Raw genomic sequence first — 26971 nt, 5'->3', positions numbered from 1 at the left:
TAAATGTAGATCTCTCATTTTTTTTTTTAGAAAAAACTACAAAAAACCTTTGTTTTGGACTTTGTTTATATGACTGAGGATTAAAAATCTTATATTTATATATATATATAGATTATAAATTTTATTACTAATGTGGCCCCAGTTAGGAAAATGTTAATATATTGATGATGGCATCTTTGATCATTAGAAACATCTACTTGACTTTCCACAATTCTCTTTGTATTTGATGCTAAGGTTATTGTATGTCATTTAACATCCTGACCATAAATGAGGAACCGAAAATGTTTGTTTCAAAGCGAGCACATTTCAAATGCCCATGCGGTCAAATACGACCCTATAGCATGTGACTAATGATGGAATCTGAGTAGTTGACAATGTGACATTAACCCTACTCAGCTTATATAAACGTTCCAGGTTATAGTCTCACTGTTCTCATCACATGCATTTTGACCATTGACACTGAACTCTTATTTATTCATCTGGAGAATCTTTCTTTCTTTTTTTTTTGTTGCTGAAAGGTTGGAAACATAATGCAGTGAGCGATGTACCTTATACTGATTGTAATGATGGCCGTTTGGGGCGCACAAGGATGCTCCGGTGCAACACCGACCCCCAACTCCACTTCCAAAGACTTCTACTACTGTTATTCGGCTCGAATCCGCAGCACCGTGCTTCAGGGCTTGCCCTTCGGTGGCATCCCAACAGTTCTTGCCCTGGATTTTATGTTCTTTCTGGTGAGTATTTCTTTCTTGGATCTGGTTTGAAGAGATACTCAACATGTCCTAATTACTCTGGAAAAGCCCTTTAGCGTTGTGTTTAGGTGTTTCACCATAATGGTGTTTTTGTATACCTTAGTTTCAAACCAAAGATCAGAAGTTGTTAACAACCACTGTTACCTTTTTTTTCTCTAGATGTTGCTGGTGGTTTTCTCCATCCTGAGGAAAGTAGCATGGGACTATGGACGGCTGGCTCTGGTGACGGATGCTGACAGGTATAAAACAATATTTCAAAACACAGTCGATACAAATTTGTGTTTGGGTTCAACGCTGACAATGTGAATAGATTTCAACATTTGGTAACCTTTTAAAAGATACTGAACTCTCATTTACTAAGGCTGTTTGAGCTTTCTTTGGTACCAACTGTCTTTGAAAAATGTTGAATAACAAACTTATTTCTCATTTCAGGGTGTTGTTTTTATATTGGTTTAACCCAAGGGTCCACAAACAACTGAGCAAATCTAGCTGACTTTTGTTTTTTGCTTTGCATTTAAAGCAATGGGTAGAGTAGAGTTTAGCACTGTTTTGTTTGTCCTAAAAATGTAAAATCCTACCAATGTTTGCTCATTGCTTTGAATAATATAAGCAGCTAAACAAGTAAGGTTCCTTTACACGACACGTGTCAAACTCAAGAAGGGGCTAGAGCACATTTGTCAAACTCATGGTCCTTTGGAGCATCCAATTTGGCCCGCAGGAGAAACTTAAAATGACAGAGAGAACATGAATCATTGTGTAAATGAAAGTTAACACTCTTGGTGCTTATATCGCATGATCAGTCATTTTTAGTGTTAAACTGTTGAAAAAAAAATTCAAAATTCTCCCAAAATCCTTCAATTTCCCTCAAAATATGACATATTTGCTTTAATTAAATAGATATCTGTCACAAAATCTAAGACATTTAAAGTGAATATCCTGTTGTCACTGATATCTATCACTTATTGCTTGGATATAATTGATTTCTTACACATTTAGTATTTTATGTATACGTAGAAGTGCAAACTAGGGCACATTAATGTTGAAATTACTCGTTTTCCCGCTTAAAATCCGTGGCCCACTTGAGATCAAACTGCTCCGTATTTGGCCCCTGAACTAAAATGAGTATGACACCCCTGTGCTAGAGCATCCAATCTGACTTTCAGAATGGATCAATTAAAATGGCAAAAAATCTATTGTTACAGAAAACACCTACTATTTACTTTTAAATATTTGTTAAATATGCATACTGGGTTGCCAAGATTGTTGCGTTTTTTTTTTAAATCAGGCCGGTTTGAGAATAAATCAAACCTGATGTGAGCTTTTAAATGAAGTGAACAGAGCTGTGTATGAGGTGGCTTCAGCCCTCTTTGCCTGTGAACCCTGGAAAGTACAGAGCTCCATTACCTTCATCCTCCTGCTGTTTGTGCTTTGTTGTAGCTACACTATTTTTGCAGCTGGATGCGACCAAAGAATTGGGTTGCAGTGTGTTGGGAGGAGGAGGTGGCGGCCTGGGACACTTTTCCTGCAAGCAGGAAATGTGTTGTGACTTTAGTTCTTTGTCTTATGTGTTTTTTTTTTTTTTTTTTTTATCACAATTAAAAAAGGGATTGATATTTGAACAATCCAAGTGATTTACATCAGGGATGTTTATGTTGTTATGACTGCTATAATGGATTTTCCATATAAGGAGGATGTGTACCAGTCTGTACAGAGACATTTAAGGCTGTGCGTCCAGCTGAGTTTCTATAGACTGTCTTTATTTTATTTTTTTAACTAAGAAATTTGGTTTTGTTTTGCATTTTCCCTCCACCAGAAGAATGGATCAACGTTACAGTCGCCTGGATGATCGGGAATAGTATGTTGTCGCCATATCGACGATTTACTTGCTTCTTCTGTCCTTGACCTTTTTTCGTTTTTAACCTAACACGTACCCCTCCCCCCACACACACACACACACACACGCACATACACGCACGCACACACACACACACACACACACACACACACACTGGACATCAACGTGTTTCCGTTGTTGATCAAACTTTTCCACCTCCAGGCTTTTCCTTGTGCCAGACTCCTAACGCCTTCCTTCTCTTAATCACTGTTGTACTTGGGTTTCCCTGTCCTCTTTGTCTTCACTAATCAGATTTGTAAGGCACTAATCTGTGTATTGACCTCTTTATGAATGCACCAGCTTCTCCTGTATGAGCGCAGCACATCTGCCACACATTCAGGATGCGTACAGGGAAAGGTAATGCTTCCCTGTGCAGTGGTTGCCCATAGACGCGCCCTAACTCCGTACACCTACACTGCTTCCTGTCTTTTAGAGAAGAGATGAGTGATTCCTCCTCTTCCTCCTCCTCACAGGAATGTGGGGGTGGTGAGGACTCACCATTACTGCCGCAGCTTTCTCCTCATTCCATTAGAGATCTTTTAGCCCTGCGTGATGTCATCCTCTCATGTAAACAAACTAATGATGAAATTCTGGCAAAGCTCAGGTCATCGTCATAACTCTTGATTATTTGATTGGATTCCTAGGTTCTTGAAAAGGAGTGTTTTAAATTTTAGCGAGTATGAAATGGCATACAGTAAAAAGGGACTTGTGGTAGGATTCATACTCTGAATGCTGCAGAGCACCAGTCTGTACCAGCCTGTTAGGCCCACACAGCTTAACCAGTGAATCTCTAAAGCTTAATTCTGGGTGTGTTTGTTTACACTTTACTGTACTTGTGTGTGCTTTGTGTTCTCAACTTTCCCCTACTCACTGTTTGTAGAGTAGACACTATGCTAATCTACCTCAGTGAGGGTAGAGGATGTCTGTTAGCACCGTGCTAATGCTATGTTCTTTGTTTTGCAACAGTGTGGCCTCGGCCTTGACAGAAACAGCTGAGCGCTATGAGCGCCTCACTTCAGTTTCCAGCTCTGTGGACATAGAGCAGAGAGACACGGTCAGTCTGTTTTTATTATTGGAGTGAGAAAAGTCATATTTTGTTTGTTTGCGTGTGAGAAACACCACAACACCTTCTAAATGGAGATGATCTCTTTCAGGGCTTCTGCTCTTGGCTAACTGCCATCTTCCGGATCAAGTGAGTCAGACTACACTAATTTTTTTACATAATAAAGCCTTGTTAAAGATTTATAAACAAAATTAAATTGTTTTTTGTTTTTTTAAGGGATGAGGAGATTCGTGAGAAGTGTGGCGAGGATGCAGTGCACTACTTGTCCTTTCAGCGCCACATCATTGGCCTGCTGGTAGTGGTGGGCGTGCTTTCTGTGGGCATCATTTTGCCTGTTAACTTCTCGGGAAACCTACTAGGTGAGATGATTAGTGTTTCCAATTACCTTAATTTCCGGGCTATAATGCGCACTGTTTTATTGGCCGCATTACAATAATTTAGCAATTTTCTAAGAAACATCCACATAAATGCAGCAGCCTAACATAAGCCGCACTCTATTGGCTGATGGCGGAGCCCTTCAGACAACTCAGCCAATCAGAACGGGCAGGTAGGCTGGCTGCTGTACTCAAGTTAGGTTTCACAGAAATTTCCGTATTTCAACTGATGAGTTTCCTTTACTACATGAAGTCTCCTCCTCACTGCCCCACGTCTACATATCAGTCCATTTATAGCCTTTTATGGTCACTTTTTACTGGAACCAGACTGATACACCGCTTCATCCGCTCTTATCGTGAACTACCGCGGAGCGATCACAGTGAGTCGGATTCTGAACAAATCCAACGTGGTGATTTGGCAACTTCATGCTGTTATGCTACTATTACAACTTATTGAGTAGTGTTAATGTCACATTGTCAACCTCTCAGATTCTGTCATTAGTCACACGCTGTAGGGTCGCATTTGACCACATGGACATTAGACGTGCTTGTGCTCGCTTTGAAACCAACATTTTTTGGTTCCTCGTTTATGGTCAGGATGTTAAATGACATGGATATCGCTGGGGTTTTACCGTTTTATGTCGTTTCACTGAAGTAATCCACATTTATCCACTGTGGATGTAAAAAAAAAATACAAAAATATTAATACTAATAAAAATTGTCTTATAAAATGAAAAAAAGATTATTAATGTCTTTACATTTTCCCTGCAATGTGGACACAGACCCAGAGGAGTATTTGTTCCCCTGGTTGGGAATCCTTAAGTTTGCTACATTGTTTGCATTTTTTCATCCACGTTTATGAAACACATATTTAACTCATTTCTTATCTAACAGGTTATCAAGGCAATTTATTGCAACCAGCATTACAGACTTTGTTAGCTGGATACCAATTGAAAGTTTATTTCACTCTTTGTGTATCCTGTGCGCTAATTATGTCCGACACTTAACATTTATTTGTACCCTAGTGTTTAAATCTTTTTCTGAGACATAAACGGGTGGACTTCAGGTTTCCATTTAAATAATGCAGTTTATTTTTTTCTGTCTTCGTAATTTATCTTTTCTAGCTTAAAAAAAGTATTTTAATTAACACTTTCTCCTCTTTTCACACACAGAAAATAATGCCTATAGTTTTGGGCGAACCACGATAGCAAATCTTGATACAGAGTGAGTATTTCTTGTCATTTCCCTTTTCGCTGCATTTCTTTTAAATGCTGACTTGGAGTTTTTTTTTTTACCTTTACTTGTTTCTTTTTCTTTAGTAATACACTTCTGTGGCTGCACACCACCTTTGCATTTTTCTACCTGTTACTGACGGTTTACAGCATGAGACGGCACACATCCAAAATGCACTACAAGGAGGATGACTTGGTGCGTGGCTTGAGACGAATGTTTGCACAAAATAGTTTTTCCTTACATAAATATTTGTGTGTGTTGGTGCTGAATGCTTCTCTCTGTTGTTTCATCTCTATCGTGCAGGTGAAACGCACTTTATTTATTAATGGAGTCTCCAAATACGCAGAGGAGACGGACATAAAGCAGCACTTTGAGTAAGTATTTATCCCCTGATCAAAAGTTAAATTGGGCTTCTCGTATATACGGTACAATTCTCGTGTCGACTGGGGCAGTAACTGTGTTACCGTATATGAGATCCAAGCCCTCTCCTGTTAGAGCATCTGTCATGTACTGGGATTGGACAATGCCAAGCCTGTAGTTGTAATTGGCCTTAATGGAAACCAGATGAATAGCATTAGGCAGGTCATGTGTCTAAAAGGTCCAAAAGTGCTACATTTCAACTTGGGCCAAAGTACCATGAAGCCTGTTTTTTTTGTATGTACTTATTACATCATTTAAATATAGAAGAACTCGCACAATAGCTACAGAAAACACACTTGCAAGGTTTTTAAAATAATACATGTTTTCTCTGTTACATTGTCCCTCAAACAATTCTGTTTTTGTTTTCTAGGCAAGCGTATGACAACTGCGTCGTACTTGAAGCTCGTATCTGTTACAATGTGGCCAAACTGATGTATTTAAACTCTGAAAGGTAAGTGATTTCTAAATGTTCAGCACTGTGTATTTAAAATGTTTTGTTTCAATCCTGACACAGTTTCTGTGTTTGCAGAAAAAAGGCTGAACGCAGTAAGAAATTCTACCTCGACCAGCATGCTAAAGAGCACGTTACCACCATGATCAACCCAAAGCGCTGTGGCCACCTCTGCTGTTGTGTTATCAAAGGCTGTGAGCAGGTCAGAGGAGCATGTTGGGACTTTATCCTGAATAGAAGTAGACAGACCCACTTAATGACAAGTTTATATTTGGAGCTAGGGGTGTGCTTTGCCGTGATACGATTAACGATTTGCATGTTTCTATACAATATATACTGATATGAAACAATACGATATATATCGGGGTATCAATAATTACAAATTTCACCTTTACAAGTCCAATATAATATGAAATACAATTTACTTCTTTTTTCCTTTTTTAAACTTGTGATAACAAGTACCTGGTAACTAACTAATTCAATTACTAATATCAAAAACAAGTGGTATGTTTATCAAACTGCCAAATAATTTTTTTTTTGTAACTAAACTCATGTCAAGTTTAAGTTTAACTTTTGCTTCTCCAACAGATTCTGATTCTGTTAAGTTCTTAAATTGTTAAAAAAGTAACCACATCTATAAATGTACCCAGTATGTTTTGTCAACTTCCAAGCTAAAATGCATTGAGGAGTCAGGTAGTTAAACGAGGTCTGATGTGGTTCACTGACACCTAGTGACCGTGTGTTGGCGCAATGAAAGGTTTTTTTTTCGTTAAAACGCTTTTTTTAATTTTTTTACACAATTTCTTGGAGCTTTTTTGACGATCATTCAAAGTGATTGATCTATAATTTTGTTTGAAAAAACCAATTTAGTGTTTGTGCTGTTTAAACTCAAACCGTTTATAGCTGCCTGTGTAGTTGACGTTGGTTGCAGGGGTATTTGTAATTTAGAGTCAAGTGTGTAAGACTGAAAATGTTTCTATGGCCAGTCAAAAAGAATATAAATACCAGCTGATTGTTTTGATTTGGTGGCATGCTGATTATTTTGTTTCAGGTAAATCTGTTGTTTTAAGTGTAGCGAAAAATACTGCCCGGTTTTACAATATTTTAATCAAAAAATTAATCTGAATCTGTCACTACAGTTAGAAACTGGAAAAAAGGAATAGTTGTGGTGAGGTTGTAGGCCTCGTATGAATTTGGAGAGGAGTTTGTATATTGCTGTAAGAACAGCAGATCCTGATTAATGGTGCCTTGATGCTGGAGCTGGCAGTTCCTGGTTGATGTTTCATCTAGTCGGGGACACCGATGGCCTATTCCTCTATACTGTTCTGTTCGTCCTTCTGTTCACTAACCCCAACCAGTGGAGGCAGATGACCGTCACCTCTGAACCTGGTTTTGCCGGGGATTTCTTCCTGTTTTATTTTTTTTTTTTTTTTTAAAAAAAGGAGTTTTTTCTTCCCACTGCACGGTCGCTAAATGCTTGTTCATGTGGATCTTGTTGGGTTCTTTTTTTCTTACTTTGAATTTTATATTGTTAAGCACTTTGAGATGACTTTGTTGTAGTTTGTGCTATATAAATAAAGTTGAACTACATCAAATCCTTTTTGGGTTTAATATAACCCATTTATTCTTGGCAGGAGGAGGCAGTGAAGTACTATACTGAGCTGGAGACACGATTAAAAGACGACTACCGGAAGGAGAGAGAAAAGATTAACAGGAAACCTTTAGGAATGGCCTTTGTCACCTTCCAGAATGAGGCGATGACTGCCATGTATGTACATTTAAGTTTCACAAAAATTAGTTCACGTGCTTGTGATTGCTTTCAGTAGTCCTCACTCTGGGGCCTTATATATATTTATATCCATTTGATTTTGGGCTGAATGTCTTTTCACAGAATTTTAAAGGACTTTAATGCTTGCAAGTGTCAGGGATGTTACTGCAGGCGGGAGCCCAAAATCTCCCTGTTTAGCTCCAAACTACGCACGCACAACTGGAGTGTGGGCTACGCACCTGATCCACAAAACGTCTACTGGTAAGAAACCAGTTAGCTCTCATTTTAATAAGCTTGGTGACACAATTACAGAACATCAAGGTTGAAATTATTCATTATTCAGTGTCACTTTTAAAGTTGTAAAACCTTTTTCCACACAGGGAGCATCTTTCAGTGGGAGGAATGACCTGGTGGCTCCGCTGCTTCATCATCAACAGTATCCTCTTTCTTCTGCTCTTCTTCCTCACCACGCCAGCCATCATCATCTCCAACATGGACAAGTTTAATGTCACCAAACCAGTGGAGTACCTAAACGTAAGGCTGCATGAATGCATGCATCTGTATACTGTAGTCGGCCAACTGTTTTTGTCGGTTATTACTAAAAAGATAAAAGTGGAAGTAATACGAGATAAGTTCAGTGGAAAAAGAGTTATTTCCCACATTGCTAATGTTTCCATCTGTGTGTCCCACAGAATCCAATTATCACCCAGTTCTTCCCCACTCTCCTCCTGTGGTCTTTCTCTGCTTTACTCCCCACCATTGTCTACTACTCAGGCTTCTTTGAAGCCCACTGGACCCGGTAGGTTGACTTAAGATTTTAAATGTATTGTAAAGACAGTTTAGATCATGAGTGGATGAATATACCAATAATCCACCAGTTCTGCTCCATCCTTCCTAACCGCCAGAGGCGGTGCTTTAAGCACTGAATGATACCATATTAAAGTCACGTGTGACCCCTGATGACCCTGCAGGTCTATATCATCCGGTGTCATCAGAGGATCTGTTCCTTTACATCTTCTCGCTCGCGGATGTTGGACTATCAAAGTAGCTTTGAAAATTGAGCTTGTTGATAGTAGCCTTGTGACTGTTGTCAGCTGCGTCTCTAAGGTCGCCCTCCAAAGGCTGTGACGAGTTTGGCATTTGTCGTTTCTCCTTGGATCGTAATCACTAAGGTTACTATCCGCCTCAATTTTGATTATTACGGTTTTCTGTTGTTGCTGACGATAATGTGTTTCCGCCACATCCAGCATAATTAGGTCTGTTGTGTTACGTTAGCGCGGTGTGGGGTAGGAACTCTTTTGACAGCACTTAGTGTTTGGCTGTGGCGTTTTTGCTGGAGCCAGCTTATATTACCGATACGATAGCACACGTTTTCTGTTGGTGGCTGCCTCTTTTTTTTCTCAGGGTGTGTGCGCTTACTCCCCATTTAACTGTTAGCCAGATTAGTGCCGGGTACAGCGCTTCTGCTTATAGCAAGCTAGTAGTAGCCACGGTGGTTGTACCGGTTTATTTTTGATAAGACCCTTTGTTTGTGACAACAGTGTGTGTGCTCCCTCTCCCCTCATAGGGACGTCTCGTTTAGTAGTCTGGTGAGGGAGTGTTTGCTCAAAGCCAGCTTGTAAGCAGCGCATTTGATTACCCTGTAGGGGAGTTAGTGTCGCCGATCTTACCTCAGCAGTGGTGCGTGCCACATTTCACCTCGTCCAGCAATAGTGCTCCCGCTAGTGCCTGGTCACTGCATTGCAGATAAATTGGTTGGTGAAGGCAGTGCTTCCTCACTCTCAGCTTGTTGTTGTTTCCTCGTTCAGTGTTGGCTATGTTGGCCAATCACTGCTGTGCTGCCTGTATGGCTATCATGCAACCTGAGAACGTTCATGATCTCTGTCCCTCCTGCCTGGGCCTTGAACATCTGAAGGAGGGCCTGTCTGAAGATCCCTTCATGAACTGCAGCTACATGCCTCAAACCATGAGGGCTGCTCGACTGGCACAGGTGGAGGAACTTCTGGGGGGAGGGGTTGAGCTCACCAGGGTGTTTATCTCCTCCTCATCTAATCCCAGCTCAGGGGCTGACCCCTCCTGGCCGATTGAAGCGTAGAGAGGCTGAGACCAGGGGTGCTTCTACCCGGAAGAGTGCCAGGAAGTCATGCTTGCATCCCGGGTGGACCAGCTTACGGCGGAGCTTAATCAGATGAAGGCTGTTTTTTTCATGAAACAAACTGAGACAGTTAGGGGGCAGTGTGGCCTCGCCTGCTCCTCCTGATGCTACTGCAGTTATCGAGGAGGACATTCTCTCAATGGCGGCAATCGCCACAGAGTATGGGGGGGATGCACTACCTCAGGGGAGAGTTTCTCTGGCCTCAATGTCTGGCTCAAGTTCCTCTGCCCTCAGCTCGGGGTGGGGCTCGATGAATCGCTCCATGGGGTCCCTCATTTGTGGGGCCTTACTGCATCTGCAGCTGGACCCTCCTCAGCCAGAGCTGCCCCCGGCGAGTGCCTTTTTTCAGTGCAGCTCGGCGTCAGCAACCTTCATGGTGCCTCCCACTGAGGAGTACCTGAAAGAGTTGCATGCATGCTGGAGATATTTAAGAGCCCTCTTCCACGCTACCTCTGATGGCCGTGCACTTGCTGCTATGCAGGATGCCGTCAAGTTTGGGTTGGAATGCATGCCACCAATAGAGCTAACCATTGCTGCTCTAATTGTGTCTCCTGACAAGGCCCTTAGGCAGGATGCAAGGTGTCCTCCAGCTGGCTCTCTCAGCCTTCCTGCCAGAGGCTTCACCGAATGAATCGTTGCACGGTCTTAGCGATGCGTCCCTCCAGGCTTTAGTGCTGATGACTAAGGAGCTGGGGTTGGTGATGTACACACTCGTCCAGGTTCGCCGCCAGGTTTGGCTAGTGCAGTCGCCCCTCACTAATGTCAGCAGGAGGGTCCTTTGCAGTGTTCCAGTGGAGCCGGGAGAGCTGTTTGGATCAGCACCTCTGGAGGCTCTTGAATGGACTATTCAGGCTAGACAGACCAGGCAGCAGCTCTCTGGTCTAAGTAGGAGCCTTCCTTCCCATAATAGGCCTAGGGTACTTTGGTCCCTTTCGGTCCTCAGCTGGCGCCAGTGGTCACCAACAGCATCAGCGCCCGGCACGGAATCCAGGCCCTGAGACCTTAAGGCCGGCTGTTTTTTCCAGAAGTAGCTCAGTTATTGGGCTAGTTTAGCACCGGACGCTTGGGTGGTTTCCACCTTGGCACAGGAATACAGACTACATTTCAGACGCCAGGTCAAGATAACCATCATAGGTGACCCAGTGAAAGCCCTTGCTCTCGACCAGGAGCTGTTTGCCCTCTTGGTCAAGGGTGCCATCGAGCCAGTAGACCCCGTGGCTTAGCCCGGGGGTTACTAGTGAACGTACTTTCTTGTGACAAAGGACAGCAAACTTCGCCCTATTTTAGATCTGCGGGGTTTCAACAGGTTCCTAAGAGTTTTGCCTTTCCATTTGCTCAGTACGGACGAGGTTCTGTGTGCTGTGGACAGGGGAGAGTGGTTTACGTCTATCGACCTAAAGGATGCTTACTTTCACATCCCTGTCTTTCCCCGACAGGGATGTCATTTCCAGTTCAGGGTTCTTCCGTTTGGCCTGAAATGAGGTTAGTATGTGGGGATTCCTCGTGACTGTGTTGGTATGAGTCATCCAGTGCTTAATGGCCGGCAGGGTCATCAGGGGTCACGCGTGACTTTGTTGGTATAGCTACTTGATCTGCGCATGCGCGATATGGTATCATTCAGTGCTTAAAGCACAGCCTCTGGCGGTCATCCAGGAGTCATAGAACCATAGTTACATAGGTAACTTTCATTTAACATGTTAAGTTTTCTCTTGTTCCAACAGATCTGGTGAAAACAGAACCACAATGCATAAATGCTACACTTTCTTGATCTTCATGGTCCTTTTGCTGCCCTCCCTTGGGCTCAGCAGGTACTTCCTTTTTTTAAAGTTCACCATGATCATGAAACTAGAACCTCAGCAACATCAAACTTCTTTCAACTTGTGCGATCTCTCTTTTTGCTTGTTTTTCTACAGCTTGGATGTTTTTTTCCGATGGCTTTTTGACAGACGATTTCTGGCAGATGCTAAAGTGAGATTTGAGTAAGTAAGACACTAATGTTGCATGGAATGTAAAATAAAACACAATAGGGCTGGGTATCGATTTAAATTGATTATCACGATTCGATTTGATATTGATTTGGGTTTTTTGGAACTGTTACCTGAATTACATGACTGAATAGTTATGCAACATATTAATACTAGTATTATACTGACATTCAACAGTAAATTAATGAAGTATTGGTAATTAATGATGGCTGTAAGGGCCAATCCCCCTCCCAGAATGTTGATACAATTGCTTCAACTCTTTATCTCTCTCACACACACGGCATAGGCCTACCTTGTGCTTCGCTCTACCAAGCAGGCGTACAATATTCGGAACTTTGAGATAGGCTTGTATCCCAGCCACATTGTCAGTCACAATGACTGGGTCTTTTCTCATCAGCCCCCACTATTCCCCTATCGCCACCGTCAACATCTCAGCTAGGCTGGCGGAACGACAGTCAGTTTCATCTTCTGTGGTCTGTAGCACTCCTCGGCTTGGCTAACTTTACGTCTGTCCGACACCTGAGAACTACTTCTTCTTTTTTTGGGGGGGGGTTATGGTGGTTGGCAAACTACGATTTAGTGCATTTCCGCCACCCACTGGATTATAAGTGAACAAGGATTTGAACTTCATGTTCACCGGAAGAAAATGCTTTTTTTTTTTTTTTTTTTTTAAGCGATCATTCTACATACTAATCCATTTTTACTAATTAATATGAGAATCGCTTTTTTTCAACACACCGCAAAAACACAATTTGTCTAGAGGTTTGTTTTTGTACAGCAAAAAGTTTGCACAACGGACTCGGCATGGACTGTCCACTTTCTTCAGAGCTTACATACTTGGGTGCACCGCCCTGTAGTAGTTTCCATTAAAATCATCCATGTCCCATTATTCTTAGTTCTTCTCTGTAGGTCTTGTACTCCTGGGACGTGTTTTTAAGTTGTCGTTACTGTCGTAGCTCGTCTGCCAGTCTCTCTAAGCTCGTGTTCATCTCTCCTGCTCTGTTTCACTAGGAGGGTGAAATACAAGTCGGTGTTACATTTAATTTGGGTCAGTACAATGCTGAGCAGTGTTTTGTGTGATATCAACTATGCGGAGAAATTCTTGTGGTAGTAAAATGTTAGCTTTACATGTAATTGGTCCCCGGACTCTGCTTTGCGGGGGTCGGCCCGACTATGCTTGAGCCTTTACTCCCAGTAAAAAAATTAATCTTCTGCCATGAAACACTTTTAAGATTGAGCCCAAATTCTGTTCTTGCTCTAAGGGACTGTCTTTGCTTTCTAGGTGTGTTTTTCTGCCAGACAATGGGGCCTTCTTTGTCAACTATGTCATTGCGTCTGCATTCATCGGTAATGCCATGGACTTGCTAAGGATTCCAGGTTTACTGATGTACATGATCAGACTTTGTTTGGCTCGATCTGCGTCTGAACGCCGGAACGTCAAAAGGGTAAGAGTAACGAATCACTTTGAAGTGTTGTGCATGAAACATAAGCTGAGGGTATGTGAGGCCTTGTCTCTGTTGATAGAAATTTTAAAGATGAACTCGAGGAGGTTCATTTTGTCTTGTTTTTGAATAAGATGTTAAGGTTTAATTTATCCAGACAACTCTTTTTCAGGAAATTTACTTTGGTCTCCTGACATGTTACTTTCTTTTTGAAGAAGACTGGCAGTTGATAGTCAAAACATGTAAGGACATCAAAGTAAATTTCCTGAAAAAGAGTTGTTTGAATAAATTAAACCTTAACATATTATTCAAAAAGAAGACAAAATGAACTTGCTGGAATTATTACGCAAATTCAAAAACACATCAAAGCGATCAGCAGACGCCTCTGAAGAAGACTTGCAGTTGACAGTCGAAATATGTTGGGAGATCAAAGTAAATTTCCTGAGAAAAGTTGTCTGAATAAATAAAACCTTAACATATAACTTAAAGATTAGTTTTTGCATGATTTGAAGTTGGAGTGTTATACTTTTTTTTTTTTTTAAGCAACAGTTGGGAACAAAGAGTTTTTCTTTTTTTTTTTTTTTCTTTATCAGTGAAATGCAATGTTTTTTCATTCATCTACAGCACCAAGCCTATGAGTTTCAGTTTGGATCAGCATACGCCTGGATGATGTGTGTGTTCACAGTGGTTATGACCTACAGCATCACCTGCCCCATCATCGTCCCCTTTGGTTAGTTTGGTCATTCATTCTGTACAGTAAGCTTTATCTCGCTGCTGGTTCTCATCAAATCAGTATGTTGATCAAATAATGGAGGAGGGACACCCTGCGGGGGTTCTGTTGCTCACACAGAGGCTTATCACCATGCTTTATTGGATTATTGCCACTCATTTTCTGATCTGTTGCAGGCCTCATGTACATGCTGCTCAAGCACCTGGCTGACAGGTACAACATGTACTACGCTTACCTGCCCTCCAAACTAGACAAGAAGATCCACTCTGGAGCTGTTAACCAAGTGGTGGCTGCTCCCATTCTCTGTCTGTTCTGGCTCCTGTTTTTCTCCACTGTTCGCTCTGGTAAGAGGAAGAAAGACTCCACCTTCTGGCCAATCATGTTTTTGCACATACTTGGATTTCTCTGACCATCTGTAATTTTCTGCCTCTGCTCACAGGATTCTCAGCAGCAACATCCATGTTTACATTTGTGGTTTTGATCATCACTATAATCATTTGCCTCTCTCATGTCTGCTTTGGACACTTTAAGTATCTCAGTGCGCACAACTACAAGGTGACGGCATACTGCTTTTTCCCATCAATTGCATTTATTTGGGTTTTTAATGCTGCATTTCTGACTTATCTGATTGTAATGACACTATTTTCTGTATTAGATTGACTCACAGGAGATTGATGGAATGGAGAACGGACGTCCAGTGTGCACAAGTGCTGCAAACAAGGCAGCGGTATGTATTTTGTCATTGATTGCATTGATTGCTATGAATTTGAGTTTCTTTGTGGGAAACTACTTAACCCTCCTATTATCTGGTCAATCTGACCCCAGGGATATTTGCCTCCAGAAAATGATTTTCCAAAAATTGTTGATCATGTTTTTGTGTAATACATAAATAACCCCTTGATAATGACAATGTTCAGCACAAATGAAAAATATTATCATGGTAATTTTTTACTTAATCAATTGTACCCATCAAATTATAAAAAGTAATGATATATGAAGCAAAAAAAAGGTGAACGATTATTTTTTTGAATGATAAACATTGAATGGGATCAAACTGACCATTAGGATACGAGGAGGGTTTAAAGAATAACAAATGAGGCATTCAAACAAGTCATTGAAACCAAGTGGGAATTAAAGTGAGTGGAAGCAAAGCAGTATACATGTTTTACAGTAGATGAGACGAGTTTAAAAAGTGAAAATATAAGGAGTATAAATTGAAGGAAAATGACTTTATGTACCTGCAGATGGAGAAATGTTTAACTTATAATGTTTGGATCAGATATTAACGCAGTTGTTTCCCCTTGCACAGCAAATGTATATAGCTCAGGTACTTCAAGACCCAAACTCGGAGGAGGGTGGCTCAGGCAGTGGCGAGGACGATGGCCAGGGGTCCTCGCAGGACGAGGAGATAATCAATGTGCAAAATGGCCTAACTGAGGACTTCCAGTCCGTGGAGGACAGCCTCATTGAAAATGAAGTGCGGCATTGATACTGCAATTAAATTTAAAAAAAGATACAAATAAATTTAAAAAAACAAGTGCACTGAAGGATGTGAAATACACAAAGAGCTGAACGCGCAATTCTCCAAAGCATCTCAACCTTCATCGAGGGGCGTCACACTAACATATGCACACCATCTGCGAAGGATTACGTTGATAGTCGTCGAAGGACTCCTCCTCCCTCTCTGCCATCAGGACTGCAGTGGGAAAATACACTGAGAATGCAGGAGCAGTGATATCAACCTGCTAAAGACAAGGCAAGCCCCTCCCACTAATGAAAATAATGCACATGGACCAATAAAAGACACTAATGCACAAATGAAGAATCCCTTGTCTTGCCTTGCGAGGGGGATAATATGATGTTCTGTCTGTATTTGCACTTGATCAGGAGGGCTCAGGATTCTCCAAGTTACTTTTCAGTATGTCAGGCAAGTGTAAAGGATGGAGGGACCATCCCATAATCCTTTGCCAGCTTCTCTAATCGTCTGCACCTGATGCTTCCCCTGAGTTTAAAGACATGCACAAGGGAGGAACTTTCCTGCCAGCAGAGTAGTGGAACTTTGCAGAGGTGATGTTCTCTAATGGTTTTTCCAACGGCATTAAAGCCTTTAGATAATGTAAAGAGAAAAAAATAACACGTCTGGAAGGTTTGAAAATGTACAGTTGCACAACACCAATGTTGTAAGATAGCTTTTTTTTTTGGTCATCTATTTATTTGCAAACGTGGAACTTTAAAACCTAACCAACTTCCAATGTTGTTTAACCACAGAAACTGATCCCTAACACGTCACACTACACTGATTTTTTTTTTTTTTTTTTTTTGTAACACTTGTTCTCTGAGCCTGTGATGGGAATGCTAATGCTGTTGGACTGCTGCTAGTGATGCTAGTCATGTTGCGTCTTTGCACGGCTGCAGACTGGAGACCGAGGGCCTGTGCAATCCACTTGTGATGCTTAGAGGGAGGAGGCAAAGTGTTTTTTTTTTTTTTTGTTTTTTTTTCTTTTGGGTCAGCTTCACATGATATTCATTGTGAACAGTTTGGTTTTTGTTGTTAGTATCATGTCTAAAGATGTTTACATATTAATGTACAGAGTTTCAAATTGGTAGTCGACCTAGTTGACTACTGGTAGCTTTGTGTGTTATCTATTTTACATCTTCTTCTTCCAGCCATCTCTGGCTCTCTTTTTGTACATCATGTGGGTAGCATATTGTTGGCCCCCAGTGGTTATTCAACATTGTTACAGTTACCCTTTATTAAAGATCATGTTCTTAATGCTAATCAAGGTATTTTGACAATAAGTTAAGGCTTGAGCTCGAACTAAATCGTAGTGTAAGGAAGGCTAGCTTATGTGTAATAGAAAAGAAGAATGTATTCATTTTGATGCATTATCTGTTGTAGAGAATTATTTTAAGAACAATTCCATGGTTTACATTCCCCTGCTGCACATGAACCTATCATGTCAGTAGACATGTAATCACACTCCACACTGCATAGCAGATTCTGCCTCAGCCTCACAGTGTTTGGTGAAAACTGTTTGACTACTACAAAGTTAAAGACGTGAAATGTCTCTCTTCCTCTTTTTCTGCTCTATTGATTATAATCATGGTAAACGCATTAAACCTGACTTTCCCAATTTAATTTGGTCAAACGAAGGTAAATAAATCTCACTGGATGATTTTTTTTTTTTTTTTAAATGGCTTTTGACCGCAGCAGGAGAGTTGTATTGTCTTACCGCTCAGGAGAAATGTGGGAAATGTGCACTAGTTTAATAATAATTGTCACCTATATGACTGATTGAGAAGAGTTCCAGCATTTGTTAATCAATCCTGTGTCCATTCCGCTTTGGTGTATTAGCACTAGATGTGGGTGTATCAATGTGATTAAGTGAATGTTGGACATTCGTCTGGTCCTCTCCTGTTCATGATGAGGTGATTTTTATTTGTTACATACACCTTTACACTTTTCCCTCCCCCATGATCGATTTAAAAATCTCTGAATGTGTCATAATAAAGCCTCCAGTCCAGTGGAGGACTAAACGGATCTGATTGTCTAACCAATCCAGTTCATTAAGCACTGAATGTATTTTAATTCCATATCTTTTGTTAAGCTAAATGTGGCCTAAGTGTGATCACTGTATGTAAACAGCCTCAAAAAAAGGCCCTGCTTAGTTCTCCAAAAAAAAAAAACAACAGTTTTCTACTGTAACTAAACTTATTGTGGCCTAGTACAGTGTCGTAGCATTTCATTTAAGATTAGGTCTTCATTAGTCAATCTCAAGGTTGCAATGTTTAGTCGTATTTTGCTAAATCCAAATCTTCAATAAGATTGTTTTAGATCACAAGGTCTGTATAAACACTTTTAGTCAATGGAAATAAAGACATTTTTGTGAACAGTAAAAGCTCTAACAGAGTTTTTCAGCTTGTTTGTGTTGTGAAAGGTTTATAATGTAGATAAGGACAGTAACAAAAAATGGATTAAACAGTCTGACCATGTGCTTTTCATTCTCTAGGTACGCCTGTTCTGCTCTGTAGATACAGCTGATCCTCTTTTAACAATAAATCGATTTAAAATCATTTGGGTTTTCTTTGTTTTTGTTTCTGTAGACATTTAAAATTAACGAAAATAACAGTTGTTGGCTTAGAAAGAAAAACATTACCTCACTCAGTCAGCAAGGCATACATTTGCAGTATTACACATGATTCAACCAAATTGTAGAGGAAAGAAGACAAAAATACAGTCAAAAAATGTAAGTTTGTCCAAAAAAAATGTAATTGAAATGTTTTCAGGAAATGTAGCCCATTTAGTTTGTCCACAGTTATTGTATTTATTAAAGTATTGTATTTAAATTCAAGTAATGAGATAAACAGGCTTTACATGAAATATCATGGAAAATATGCACGACATGACAATGTGCTGACTAAAACGACTTAGACAATACAGTTCACAATATGTTGTAAGATAGCCATGTTGGATTCATTACAATAACAGTCATGTTATTCCCATTTGTTTGAACGTCCAGTGTAGTGTGTTATTGTTCACAGATATTTCTTGGTCAGTAAAATGCTGCCCCTTAGTGGTAAAACTGAATAATTGTATATAATACTCCTTTCATACCATTTCACATAGTTCTCAGAAGCCAAACAACAATAGTATTTGAAGTGTATTGCCCCAAACGCACCAGTCTCTTTTGAGTGTTTTTGATGGCCATGTTCTCAGAAAAAAAAGGTTCCTTCTATTGCTATTGTAAGTTGTTGTAAAATGAGATTTATGACTTTTCAAATGGAGCTGGATCTTGGAGATGATTTTTCCATATTTGTTTATATTTAAGAAGCCAGCCTCGGTCACTAATTTTATCCAGGAATCACTGCGAGGATAATTTAAAATAATGATCCGAATTATTCAAACTCAGATATCCCACTGATTTTGAGTTATTCTGAAAAATTGATTAAAACTTTATTTGACATGTGTGAACTAATTGTAAATGACTGACCTGCATTCATTATAAACATTCCACAAGGTGACATTATATCCCTCTGCTTTACAGTGAGATCACCATTTTGTATTTACCCCTTGTATAAAATATGTGCGCGTGTGTGTGCGTGCGTAAATAAAGCGACTTTGACTTGCTTTATTCATGCATCAACTAAAAGAAAAGCACACTTTTAGTTTTTCTCATTAAAATAAAGATTTTATGACCAAAAAGGTCATAAAAACACCCCCCCCCCCTCCCCCCCAAAGTGAAATATAATGAAAATTATATATGTATGGTTAGGTCTGAATATGTTGAAAAGATCTTAGGTGAAAAAAGGGGGGAAAAAATATATTTATATACGACATTTTTATGAGAGTTTCATGAAGGGGGTGCATTTCACAGCACAACATCGGTGTCGCGTACTGAGTTTACCTCCGTACTGAGATTATAACCCTAACCGTAACATAATCCAATAAACAAATAAAACACGTGTCCGTTCACTTTGAAAAAAAAAACAAAAATTAATTATTTATTTTATTTTTTACCAAAATAAATAAATAAATAAAAACATGTTTCGGTAGTGCGCATGCGCATATACAATCTCAGTACGACGTGAACGCAATACATGACACCGGCAGCGTGGACGAGACAACTAGCCTTTATTATATATGTCTATGTTAGAAACTCCGCCCTAATATATCTAGCCTTTGTTATAAATACGATGTCTATGCCATTAACAGTAAACACTGAATTTGGCACACGGCAGTATTCTTCACAACAACTCCCGGCAAACCGGAAACCGCGAGCTGCTGTTAGCTAGTCCGTGCTAAGCTATGAAAACAAAGGTCATGTGTGTTGTCATACGTCAGCATCACGTGTCTGAGTGCAGCCTGTCTGTAGGAGCTCGCGCTGACGGCCAGAGAGAGAAGACGTGAGCCGACGTGGAAAGGCGGTCTGTCTGTCTATCTGTCTGTCTGTCTGTCTGTGTCCGGAGGAGAGCAGCTCTCTGCCGGATAAAGCAGCGGAATGCATCCCCTTGGACGGAGCTGATCATCAGCTGTGTTAAACAACCTGCCGCCATGGACGGAGGTGTAACTATTACTTTAATATCGGTGGCGATGTTTTTAGGCACTTTTATACTTGGATTCATTCCGTTGTTGTTCACGCTATCAGAAGTAAGTCGACTATTAATGAACTGTTGGATGAAGTAGATGTGCGTAAACAGTGATGTTTTCATGACACTGTGTTTACTGTGTGATTTTTACAGAAAAGCTTGCAGCTGGTGTCCATCCTGGGGGCAGGTCTCCTCTGTGGGACGGCTTTGTCCATTACCGTCCCTGAAGGTGTGGGTCTGTTGGAGGACTCATGGAAAGGTGAACTTTATGGAGGCAAAGGTTATTTATCACGTTTCTTTTTATTTTACACTCTTGGAAGGAATTGGCCAACAGAGGCTGTGTTTCCATTACCCTTGGAAATGAGCAAAATCTCAATAAAAATTGGCAGTGGCTATCCGTACGGTTAACTCTAACCCTGAAAATTGTTGCGATATTGGGTTATAACCTAACCCTAAACCAAACTTTAAACCTAACCCTAAGACACTACGTGCGTAGACTTCGGTAACCGTATCAATAGCACTGGGGTTGCAGTGGCTATTCATGCGGTTGCCGTATCAATATACCGACATTCTATCCGTACGCAGCGCCCCTCATTGGCCAGTTTCAGTCACGTGACTAAGACTAAACCTCACCCTAAAAATTGTTGCGATATAGGGTTATAACCTAAACCTCACCGTAACCCTAAGATGCTGTGTACGTGTACTTCGGTAACAGTACTAATAGCACGGGGGGCTGTCCGTACGGCAACCGCACAAATAGACACTTTTATTGAAATATGTCGCATAAGCACTTTTTCCGCAAATACACGTCACAGAACGTGAGGTACATGGTCACATGACACATTCTCTCCGAGAAAACATGACGCGGTACATGTAAACAGAAGAAGAGACCTGGCACATTTCTTAGCATTATACTTAAAAATGATTACGGCCACGTTAGACGTGAAACAATAAAGGAATACAGAGTGATATAAGGAGGATTTGAGTGTCCATCTTCCTGCAGCGAAGTTTCCCAGGTATGCGATTTCACGGGAGTTACGAGGCGCCAGCCCAAAACAACTTTCAATGGAAACACGTTCAAAGCGCAATTATACTTTTTCGACATTTAGAAATATCACTTTTATCAAATAGACTGAAGAGCAGAACTTCAAAGGAAGTGGTCAAAGACCAGAACTTCCTAGGGAGAAAAAATAACACAGGGAACAGACCTCATGTGAGGCCTAAAGCTGCAGATAGGAGAGAGTGGGAAACAGTTATGGGATCAAGCTCAGGCTCGATCACCCTGTAGCTGGCCACCTTTGATGAAGGTGTCTAGTGTTAAAAAGGCCAAAACACCCTCTGATTCAAAGGAACACTACTGATGATGCGTCCTAAATTTAAATCTTTACCATATGTAAGACAAAGCTCCCACACCACTCTCAAATGGTAAACCTCATGTTACTACTATCTTTTGGCACAAAGGACAATTTAACATCAAATCCTGTGTTTAATGATTCTGATTCTACCCCCAACCAAAAAATATTCCTCTACATCCTGGTTATGGGTGCCACTTCCTGTGTAATATCAACAGATAAAGTGGAACTTAAATATCTCAGCGTAAACATAGTCGGATGCTGCAAACACAGAACACCAACTTCAATGTAAAGCCTCTAACAACAGGTTTTTAGAACCAGTTATTAAGAATAAACTGAATAATAAGCTTCTTCTCCAGCTTACCGTTTTAGCTTTAACAAATGCATACATTTATGTTAATGAGCTTAGCTACTTTCAAACTAATTCTAGAAACACCTGCTGTTGTTCAGCACTCACTAACAGGCCAGCCAACTCGTCTATTACACTCAAGAAATAAGGTGGATTATTGTAATTAATTAATTAAAATTAAATAAATGTCTTTTAAATGTTGTTTTTGTATCACTCATAACTGTAATGTTCAGGGTTTTCTCAGTAATTGTGCTAACCATACAACTATGAATAATTAAATAGCTTACATTACTCTCATTGAAGAAAGAAAAAAATACCTGAGAAAAGTAGGAAAACAGATGATAGAATATTTAATTTAAGTGTCAAAGTATCAGAATGTGAATGAATAAATGTAGCTGATTTAATGTGTTACTTTTATTGTTGATTGAAGTGCTTTGAGACAGAAATTGACCATAAACACTGTACTTTCCTCTGATTGGCCGCAACGACCTTCTGCTAAAAGCCATCAAACACTGGTTGCCCTGACAACAGATTGAAAAACACAATCTCACCACCATAATTTGCACAAGTGTTTGATTGCGGCCCATTTCAGAGGGAGAGGGGAGGCAGCTGGAGATGAAAGAGGCGTTCTAGTCCCAGCTTTGTCTTTTAATGTGGATTTAATGAAAAGCTTGTTTTGTTCTGTTGTTTTTCCCTCCAGCTTCTTCCTCCTCATCTGATGTTCCACCAGGTCTGAACAGCAGTGAGAGGAGCTCAGCAGCAGCCGGATCTCCACCTCGCTTCTTCATCGGGGTGGCTTTAACTATCGGCTTCACCTTTATGTTTATTGTAGATCAGATAGGAAACTACTTTTTCACAAGTGAGCACACCTTCAACAGTAGCGTTGCTTCGTTTTTACCGGATATCATGGTAATGTTTACCTTTGTACGTCTCATTTCAGATCAGAACTCCCGTCGCGCCCACAAAGCACACATCACAGCCACACTGGGGCTGGTTATTCATGCTGCCGGTATGAAGCACACCCTCATCATGGGACACAACTTGTGATTCTGCTTTGTTTTCTTAAGGCTGTTAGAAAATTTACATTTCAAAATTTCCCAACTTCCGTTTCAGGGTTTACCCAGTCCATTACCACAGTGATTCCCAACCCTTTTTGGATCGTGACCCCATTCTGATATCGCAAATTGACTTTTTTCTTTTCTAGAATTAGTTTTTCATTAGTTTGTTATACTGTGTGACTGTGTGTAGCCAGGATTAGTGACAAGTTACTCCAGCTAGCTAAGATATTTTTATACTGCATTTTAGGGGTGTCCCGATCGATATCAATATCTGATATCCGTCCGATATCAGACTGACAACAAATATCGGATATCGAATTCAAATTTCCGATTTTTCTTTTTTTCAATTAATTTTTTATTTTATTCAATTATAGAATATGTTGAAGGTTAAAATCATGTAACCAATTGGTTAATAATAAATGGGTCAGTTTTTCTCATACCTACTGTTGCTGACTATTGTTCTCTGTTTGATTAACATCATGATCAAGCCTTTTCTGACATTCCAAACTACAAAATAAGTCAAACAAAAATTTTATGAAAGAAAAAAAAAATATGTATGATTCATGCTGATATCAGATCAATATCGGTATTGGCCGATACGCAAGGCTGCAATATCGGTATCGTATCGGAAATGAAAAAGTTGTATTGGGACATCCCTACTGCATTTTACTTCAACTAGATTAATATTTGAGAAAGTGAAAACATGTAATACAGTTGTTTAAGATTGTGTGTTGTGTTTTAATTTTGGAAAAGAAGAATTTTAAAAACACATTTTCAAACAGTATTTTTATTTTTTTTTAATCAATTACTAGACATTTCAGGTAACCCCCTTTAAATTCCAGGCGACCCTACATTGGGGGTGACGACCCCAAGGTTGAAAAACAACGTAGATTATGATTTTACGTCGCACAGTTTCATTAGTTTTACTCGGTGGAACCGAGTCATTTCACTGAATTCTCTGGAACGTGGTACGTGTTATTCAGCGTGGAGATGTTTTTACTCTGTTGGAGGTATCTTCAAAGGAGACAGCTTTTCTGAGAAACCGTTTAAGATAGTTAGTCATTTTATATTCTGATGTGATAATATTTTCTTACGTATACATCTAAGTTCTTAGATTTAGGACATTTAGGAAAAGGTTGTGAGTTATAATGAGAACCAATTTGGCGGGGGATGTTGATGACTATGTGTTCTTGTTATGTCTGGATATCACACTTTCGTTTTCTGGTAAACAAATAGCCTTTATATGTGTGATATTGTCTCAAAACATGTCATATTGGAGCCTGAATTTAAATGGAGAGAAATAAAACTGGGAGGAAAATTGGAGGCTCTACAACAGTGTTTTTCAACCTTGGGGTCACCTGAATTGTCAAGTAATAATAAAATAAAAAGCAATTACTGATTAAAATTCTTTAAGAAAAAATTGTACTTCTTTACCACACAATGTCAAACAAAGGTATTCTATACTTTTGCTTTCTCTCTCTCATTCAAATAAAACATAGTATAAAAATATCTGAGCTGGCACATCTACTCTGTATTTGTAGCACAATATATCAAACATGAATTCTAAAGAAAAAATGTTTCCGGGGTCGCCAGAAATTTGATATAAAAAGGGTCATGACCTGAAAAAGGTTTGGAACCTCTGCTCAACATAATTAATGTTATCACATCTAATGTGTAGGCACTCACTTCGAGGGTCATTGTTTGAATAGTTCCATGGGCTTTTTGTGTGCCTGCAGCTGATGGATTTGCTCTGGGTGCGGCCGTGGCCACAGCTCAGGTGACCGTGCAGATCATTATATTTCTTGCTGTGATCCTACACAAGGTAAGAGGCAACTTGCAGGGTTGACGTGAAATAAATCTGACTCATTCCTGCTCATGTTTCCTGTCTCTAAGGCACCTGCAGCTTTCGGCTTGGTTTCCTTCCTGATGCACGGAGGCCTGGAGAAGAAATACGTCCAGGGACATTTACTGGCCTTTGCTGCTGCAGCACCTGTTGTAGCCATCGTCACCTACTTCATCCTCCGTGTTGTAAGAAAACACAGAATAATCCTCTGAGTCTAAGAAAAGATGCGTGAGCTGCAGGGTTGGAGTCAATTAGAATTACGTTTTAAAATGTATTATGGTAACCGCCTTTTTTTCCATCAACAAATAAATTATAACTATGTTTCTCCTGAAACTCAGTTACAATTACAGTACGTTCTCAGTTTTACTAATTTTATTCAGTTGTGATGATTTAATGTATGTTTTTACATTTACATTTTAGCACATGTATTATATCTTATGTATAAGCCCAACAAGGGACAAGAGTTTGAAATTAGCAATAGCTCTAAACTCTTTGTACAAAACATCAGTTACATTCACAGTATTGTTACTCTGTGTATCGTCCCTATAGAAAATATATATATATTATATCCTAACGCTAACCCACTAACTAACTCTTACCACCTATATGAGTGTGAAGATTCACTAACGGGTAGTGGGAAAACTTGATATGAAACATATTTTAATAATTGTTAAACACATGTGTAAGCCATAGAACTGTTTTGCGTTTAATGAAATTGTAGTTTCAGTTTAACAAAAAATAAATAAATATTCAATTTAAATAGCATTAAGTATAAAATAAGGCTGAAACAGGCAGAAACAAAAATGCTTATATGCCCAACATAAATCATAACATATAATATATATATTATATATATAACATTTAACAAAGAACACAAACGTATTTCTACCTTCTTTTTGGAAAATAAATGTGTGTCACTTATTTTTATTTCTTCATCAACATTATTCCACAAATCAACCCCCAGAAAACACAAATGACAATTTTAACAGAATTTCCATGGTAATTACAATTACAAAGTCATTTATCTGAACTCAATTACAATTACATTACAACAGCAACAGATTTTTAACATTAACACAATTACAATTATAATTGACCCAAACCCTGGTGAGATCTGCAGCTTGTGACTTTACTCTGCATTGTGATTCCCAGTCTGGCAGTTCGCCTCAGAACCAGCTGAGTGCTACAGGTGTGGGGATGCTGTTCTCAGGTGGAACGTTCCTCTACGTGGCCACGGTCCACGTTCTCCCAGAGGTCAGCAGCCGCAGCAGGAACCCACCCTGCTCTCACCTCCTGGAGGAAGACGGTGTATTGGAGATCCAGCACCACCAACACCAGCAGCAGCACATGGGGCTACTGGAGAGCATCACGCTCATCCTTGGTGTGGGTCTGCCAATGATGCTGGCTCTGGGACTGCATGATGACTAGAAAGGGAAAGACGATGTTCAGCTCCTTCAGCTGGACTGTCCTATGTGGACTACTTGTTGAATTCAAAATGTGCCTTGTAGCAGAGCTGAAACTTACACTTGAGACTTGTTATTGTTGGCTTTTCACAAATCCATTCCACACCTACAATAGTGCGTAACACCATCTGTCACGGTCTGGTATTAATTACTAGATGTAATCTATTTGAGAAGGTCCTCATTTTTCATTTCTTTGTGTAAGAGTACAAAATATAGGACACAGGAAGTAGCCTCAATGCTACGGTGTAATTAGCTATAAATCTTCAAAGACAAACCTTAGATTTGCACAGCTGGCTTTATGATTTTCATAAACCACATTCAGTCAGTTCTTTATTCACTTTGTAGTGTCGCTTTTAGTGCTGGAAACAGCAGAAAGTGAGACGTTATGGTTACTGTCCATGTGGTGTGAAGGGCCAGTCTCATCATGGCACGTTTGCACATCAAAGAGAGTTTGTCCAAATGAATGTGTTTTATAAACTGAGGAGATAAGTTAAAAACTACAGAGGATGTTTCTGTGTCGTTTGCATGTTCACCCACTAGATCTAGCTCCTT

The 26971-nt window shown here is 40.0% G+C and overlaps 2 protein-coding genes across 5 annotated transcripts in view; both read left to right on the top strand.

The window, feature by feature from the left end:
* The window catches only part of LOC114476890 (CSC1-like protein 2), a 28712-nt gene extending 10371 nt beyond the window's left edge, over nt 1-18341 (top strand). The window contains exons 2-24 of one of the 4 annotated variants that reach the window (XM_028468886.1): nt 519-734; nt 912-991; nt 2569-2607; nt 3613-3700; nt 3801-3838; nt 3926-4068; nt 5256-5307; nt 5403-5511; nt 5620-5690; nt 6107-6187; nt 6266-6389; nt 7822-7955; nt 8079-8216; nt 8336-8489; nt 8648-8754; nt 11832-11918; nt 12024-12089; nt 13378-13540; nt 14162-14267; nt 14444-14611; nt 14707-14822; nt 14923-14994; nt 15577-18341. In XM_028468886.1, the coding sequence (XP_028324687.1) occupies nt 543-734; nt 912-991; nt 2569-2607; nt 3613-3700; nt 3801-3838; nt 3926-4068; nt 5256-5307; nt 5403-5511; nt 5620-5690; nt 6107-6187; nt 6266-6389; nt 7822-7955; nt 8079-8216; nt 8336-8489; nt 8648-8754; nt 11832-11918; nt 12024-12089; nt 13378-13540; nt 14162-14267; nt 14444-14611; nt 14707-14822; nt 14923-14994; nt 15577-15756 (2508 nt within the window). In that variant the 5' untranslated portion in view covers nt 519-542 and the 3' untranslated portion in view covers nt 15757-18341. Of the gene's footprint in view, nt 1-518; nt 735-911; nt 992-2565; nt 2608-3612; nt 3701-3800; nt 3839-3925; nt 4069-5255; nt 5308-5402; nt 5512-5619; nt 5691-6106; nt 6188-6265; nt 6390-7821; nt 7956-8078; nt 8217-8335; nt 8490-8647; nt 8755-11831; nt 11919-12023; nt 12090-13377; nt 13541-14161; nt 14268-14443; nt 14612-14706; nt 14823-14922; nt 14995-15576 lie in introns of those variants that run through there. The other 3 variants (XM_028468884.1, XM_028468885.1, XM_028468887.1) reach the window with 3 other exon arrangements.
* A 1617-nt stretch (nt 18342-19958) lies between these two features.
* Nucleotides 19959-26919, top strand: LOC114476746 (zinc transporter ZIP9). The gene is made up of 7 exons (XM_028468617.1): nt 19959-20415; nt 20508-20613; nt 22756-22914; nt 22996-23064; nt 24850-24935; nt 25007-25141; nt 26109-26919. Exons 1-7 carry the CDS (start codon nt 20320-20322, stop codon nt 26382-26384), a joined length of 927 nt encoding a protein of 308 aa, XP_028324418.1. The 5' UTR covers nt 19959-20319; the 3' UTR covers nt 26385-26919.
* Nucleotides 26920-26971: the final 52 nt, after the last annotated feature.

Source organism: Gouania willdenowi, chromosome 15 (genome assembly GCF_900634775.1).
Source record: "Gouania willdenowi chromosome 15, fGouWil2.1, whole genome shotgun sequence".
NCBI lineage: Eukaryota > Metazoa > Chordata > Actinopteri > Blenniiformes > Gobiesocidae > Gouania > Gouania willdenowi.
Note: the sequence above shows the minus strand (reverse complement) of the source record. Positions and strands in the feature narration are given on the sequence as shown.